At 45.0% G+C, this 5,886-nt stretch overlaps 1 protein-coding gene across 1 annotated transcript in view; it reads right to left on the reverse strand.

Annotated features, from left to right (window-relative positions):
• Positions 1-3,383: 3,383 nt before the first annotated feature.
• LOC105978575 (S-phase kinase-associated protein 1) overlaps positions 3,384-5,886 on the reverse strand; it is a 23,229-nt gene continuing 20,726 nt past the window's right edge. Inside the window, exon 2 of the mRNA XM_013004578.3 lies at positions 3,384-3,892. Within this exon, the coding sequence (XP_012860032.2) occupies positions 3,384-3,892 (509 nt within the window). The remainder of the gene's footprint in view (positions 3,893-5,886) is intronic.

A 5,886-nucleotide genomic window follows, 5' to 3' on the forward strand; every position in this document is an offset into this window, starting at 1 on the left:
TAGTTTGAGGACCCCTGTCCTTTCACATTCAGCACTCCTCATTCCTCTATCCCAGGAAATGAGCAGGAAGAAGAGCTCACACCGGTCACCTTCTCTGAGCCCCACCCCCTTTCGAAAGGAACCGATGAAGGTGACCCCAAAAGATGATCAGTTGCAAACACTGTCTCCAGTCACTGAGCAAAGTGGCCCCAGGACCCCAGCTTTCCTAATTGACAATGTTAGAGAACAAGAGTGCTCAACTAGAAAATGCTCTCCCCAAAAGGGCACCCAGGATTCCTGGATGTGGGCATGCTAGACAGATCCCAAATACATCCCCTACTGTTCAAAGAGTATGCACCAGAAGATAACTGCATGCCACCAGGACAGAGATGGCCACGGTGGCTGCAGCAAGGGGCTCACGCAGAGAGCACTGATGACGAGGGCCGCCCAGGACCGGGCGGGCTCTCATTCTGTTGTACGCAGGGTCCCGCCGATTCCGAACCCCCTCGATGGCACTGACAACAGCAACAGGTAGATGAATAAGACACGGTGACCAGCCGTAACCGCACAACGGTCACAAAAGCAGGACCTTTACATTGAATGATGACTTAAACTTTAATACCCCTCTCCCTCCCCACCCCCAGCAAAAAACACCCATGGTCATCAGGTCGATTCTCACTCAGAGGACCCCGATTCCTAACAGTAGCAAAATGACAGTGATGGAAGTAGTGACGGAAATAATGTTACGGTTGTTGGGCAGGGGAGGGTCACCACTACATGAGAAAGTGTCTTAAAGGGTCGCGGCATTAGGAAGGTGGAGAACCCCTGGTATAAGGGCTTCCCGAGGCTGCAAATCTACCTGAGCAGACGGCCTCACCTTTCTCCTGAAAAGCAGGTGGGGGTGGTGGGGGTGGTGGTGTCGGGGTTAGAACCACTGCCCTTGCACTTAGCAGCCCAAGGCTTACCTGACAGCCCCACCAGGGACCCTTGCTTAAACTTTAGCAGTCACAGCAGTTTTGAACCTCACAGCTCAAACACGTCCATGACCTCCTCACCAGTGTCACTGCCCCACTGCCAATGTTCAAACCAAGTAAGGTTTAGCCCTTGGTTACATACAGTTTGCCCACCTTGGTACTTGAGGCATACGAGCCAGCTCATTCTTTGCTGGGGGTGGTGTCTTGGACACCGCAGGATGCTCAGTAGCATCCCTAGCCTCCGCACTAGAGACACACCTTCTGATCTGTGTCCCCCACGTCCTAACAACAACCATAACAAAAGTCTCCAGATACTGGCATAGATCCCTATGGGATAAGTCATACCACACCCTAACTCCCAACCCCACCCCATTTTCTGAGCTACTGTGTAATGGAAAGGGATTCATGGTTTCCTTCTAGCACTGTGAGTGACCTGGGGAAAATATGCAGTCTGTGAATCCATTCTTTAACTATGAAGCAACGGTACCTACTTCCTTCCCTTCTCTCTCCACCCACCACTAAGTCGGTACAAAGGAGACCGAGTGAGTTCCTGTGTGTGAAGGAACGTCACAGGGCCAGGCCACCAGAGGAGAAAGCCATTTCTCCTGGAGTAGGCCATTACAAGCCAAAAGGTTTCCTGGGGGGAGCCTTCCAGAAAGAAGGCGCCTGAGTAATCTACTTGGTGAATTTAAAGACATGTTGTTAATTAGAAACCATCTTTTCTGAGCATGTCCCAAGTCCAAAACCACTCTCTCATGACGAACGGCCATGAAGCCGGAATGCGGTGCGGCTAAGGCGGACTGTTACCACCAGCCCCCACCTCACGATACACACACACACACACACACACACACACACACACACACACACACACCAGAAAAGGCAGAAAAAGCTCAAAGGAGCCTGCACTGTCATGGTTTTCAGCAGCAACAGTAACAGAAATAGCGAGTAGTGCCAAGTGGAAGGTCATGGGGTGGCGGTCTGCCTACAGATTCAAGAGAAATGGAAAGGGGATATAGGCTACACGCTGAGACCTGGTAAAGCCAAATCTAATGTTCTCATTCCACGTCACTGAGCTTAGGGGAGTAGCCGTGATGGCTGGGGTCCAGCGACAGACACTCACGCGGCTATTTGATGTTTAAAAAAAAAAAGATCCAAGTACACAAGCACAAAATAACAGGCTGTAATTGCAAAGGATTAGACGTATCACTTTATAATTATCGAACTCAGCTAAAACCAATAAAAATCATGGAACTGGAACTTAAAATTATAAGCCTAAACATAGGCGGGGCAGGGGTAGGGTGTATGGGGACGTGTGTGGATATTTCTGACACGACAGATGAGTGAGTGAGATGGAGACAAGGGTTAGAAACAAATCTGGGCCTATGCACCATGCCTCAGCCGGCAGATCAACGCAGCCAGCACACGCGTCATCGCCGGGCGGTGGTCTCCTTGTTGCTCCTGTTCACTGCCGGGAGGTTGCACTTAGAGCAAATGGCCAGAAATCACTTTGGCAAGACACATCAAGATTCGTTCTAATGGTCACCCTTTTTAACTTAGTGAAGCCTTATCTGGGATCCAGGAAAGGATATAAAATATTGAATGTGCTTTAAAAATTAATATAGACCTTCCGGTATGATGAAAATTGAAAAATGGGGAGTTAACAAAATGGACCAATGAAATGGGCGTGGTCAAGCAAAAAAGCTGTCAAGTGCATGAGGGTGCCTCAGTTTGACAGAATCTTACACAGAAATGTAAACAGAATAGAACTACCCTGTGGGGTTTCTGAGAGGGGAAATCTTTATAGGAGGAGAACACCTGATCCTTCCCCCTCAGAATGGCTGGTGGGTTCACACCACTGACCTGTGGTTGGCAGCTTCATGTGTAACCCACTCTGCCGCTGCATGTGCTTGAGTTTTAATTATATACATATTCCCTTCCCATTTTTTATATCGATAATTCTAGAAGGATTCAGACTAAAATTCTAACTTTAATATTAGAAGAACTAAGTAACTAAAAACAATTCTCTTGTTTCTATTTTAAAGTTATATTGGGCGGTAAATGTAAAAATTAACTATAAACATTTTTTTAAAATAATGTGATGCAATTTATATTGGTACTCTCTGCTTAAACACTCCTTATTCTCAAGTTACAAAGACCGAAAAAGTAGGAGATAATGAGTTAGCTGTACTATTTTATTTCAGACTTTTCTTTTTCCTTTTAATTTTTCAATTTAATTTCATTTTTTTCTGCAACTTCTTCACTGTACATAGCCTGAATCTAAAGAAAAAGGGCTGTCCATGTTCCCCAACACACACCCTTCAAGAAAAGCTTTCAGTTCCCACTTTGGCCATTGGTTTCTCAAGAGTCCAAAGATCACATCTTCTAGAGCAGCACTGTAAGAAGTACTTTTACAGTGTCAGGCACGTTTCACGTCTCTTCACACCACTGGTTCTCTTTGCGCACCTGGGCTTCCTCCTCTTCGGTAAAGTCCTTTTTGATATTGAAGGTCTTGCGAATCTCCTCAGGCGTTTCCCCCTTGATCATATTGGCAATGGTCTTGCATGTAACATCAAGCAAACCCTTAATGTCTAAGTAGTTTGCAGCCAGAATAAGTTCAAAAAGTGTTCCCTGGTCAACTTTCAGGAATTCTTGGTCCCAAACTGGGATCTCATCTGTTCTTTTCTCTTGGTTCTCATCATCCTCAGGAGGAGGAGGGTCATCCTTGTGGTGGGTGCACGACTGAATGACCTTTTTTAATATCGCTGCACTCACATTTAGTAAAGGAACTGGATCATCATCTCCTTCATCATCCACTCCCAAATCTTCCAACATGGTCTTGATAGTCACAGATTGCTTAGCAATTTCCACATCGACTTCAAATACCTCGCCATCAGAACTCTGCAACTTAATTGACGGCCTGGTGATCTCTCTTCGGGCTGGGAGGCGTCAGCGGCAACCGCAGGGCGCGGCATCGGCCTTTTCCAGACGGTTCATAAGTTAACCCACTGATAGACATAAAAGAAGCTATTCGGATTCTGCATTAAAGGTGCCAAGCTCAGCTTTTTGTTTAGTTTGATATTCATTCAATTCACATTTTAAATGAACCTATCACTGGTACAGAAAATAAGAGCTTCAGTTAAATGCAATCTATTTGGTATTCTTAACCCTATAACCAGGGCCAGTAAATTGGGATTACAATAGCTTTTTTGCTACATCTTATCTCCTTTCTCCCTTCATTTCACTAACACAACTCTCTATAGGTAATAGTCTAGAACAGGCTCCCAAGCTTATATGGCTAATTGCCCCTTTTTCATTATATATATAAAAAAAATTACTCAGCAACGATATGGCAATCAGAAACTTTCATACTTTAGCCCATCATTCAGAATAAAGTTAGGCATCTGCTTTTGTGACGCCCCTGGATCATCCCGGCATCTTACTGATCCCTGCTGGGATGCCCACGTGGGAAACACTAGCTGAATAGTGCGTTGCTGTTGTCAGATGCTGTTGAGTCAGTTACAACTCCGTGACCCGATGCACAGCAGAAGGAAACACTGCCCCATCCTGCACCATCCTCACAAAGGTGGTTATAAGTTGGATACGATTGTGGCAGCCACTGGGTCAATCCATGTTGTTGAGGGGCTTCCTCTTTTTCACTGCCCCCCTCCTTTACCAAACATGATGTCCTTCTCCAAGGACTGATGAAAGCACACTCAAATATGAAGCCTCTCCGAGGGAAAGGATCTGAGTCACTGTGTCCCTATGCCTTTGTCGAACATCACCGGCGCATCTTAAGGGCTCTGGTAAACAGCCCAGGGAGACAGATGGGAAAACGCTCCGCAGACTGCAAAGCACTTGGCAGGGAATTACTTCCCGAGATTAAAGAAAGAATGAACCTAATGCAAAAACTGACCTCATATATAAAGTACACTTTGGCTCCCATGTAGATTCCCATGCGCACTACAGCACGGACAGCAGCATTCATGCCTGTGGAAGAAACATAAACAACTATTAGTTAAGAGAATGGAGGTTTAAATTACCCATTTATCTGTCAGTTGAAGATATTGTGGTGGCTTACGTGATGGGAAACTATGCCACAGGCATGTCAAATATCAGCAGGGTAACCCCTGGTGAACAGGGCTCAGCAGAGCTTCCAGAGGAAGGTTGGGCTAGGAAGAATGTCCATTGCTCAGGGATTCCAAATACAAAACAAAACAAAACAAAACTCACTACCATCAAGTCAATTCCCACTCAAAGCAACCTTATAGGAGAGGGTAGAACTGTTCCTTTGGGTTTCTGAGACTGTAACTTTTTATGGGAATAGAACGTCTCATCTTTCTCCCTCAGAGCAACTGGTGGTCTTGAACTGCTGACTTTGCGGTTAGCAGCTTAACATGTAAACCACTATGTCACCCCTGAAAGGCCTATGACTAGCATCAAAGCAATGTTAGAGATAATGCCAGAAGAGTCTCTCAGGTTGGAAGGCACTCGAGACATGACTAGGGAGAGCTGCCTCCTCCGAGCAGAGGCAGCCGTAATGTTAACGGATGAAGCCAAGCTTCTGGAATCTCCCTTTGCTTACGGAGCACAACTGAAAAGGAGAAGAAACTGCTAAAAACATCCATGAATATCTAGAAAATGGAATGTATGAAGTATGAATCTAGGAAAATTTTAAGTCTTCAAAAAGGAAATAGAATGCATAAAGATCAAAATACTAGGTATTATTAAGCTGAAATTGACTATTATGAATGAGACAATCATATGGTTTATTATGCTAGAGTGGCAAATTTCAGAAGAATGATATCACATTCATCGCTCAAAAGAACATTTCAAGATTTATCTTGAAGTACAACGCTGTCGGTGTAATATCTATGTGTCTACAAAGAAAACCTGTTACTACAGATATTATTCAAATTTATGCACTAAACAC

Source organism: Echinops telfairi, unplaced genomic scaffold (assembly GCF_000313985.2).
Source record: "Echinops telfairi isolate 266 unplaced genomic scaffold, ASM31398v2 ScPeMD7_31;HRSCAF=116, whole genome shotgun sequence".
Taxonomy (NCBI): domain Eukaryota; kingdom Metazoa; phylum Chordata; class Mammalia; order Afrosoricida; family Tenrecidae; genus Echinops; species Echinops telfairi.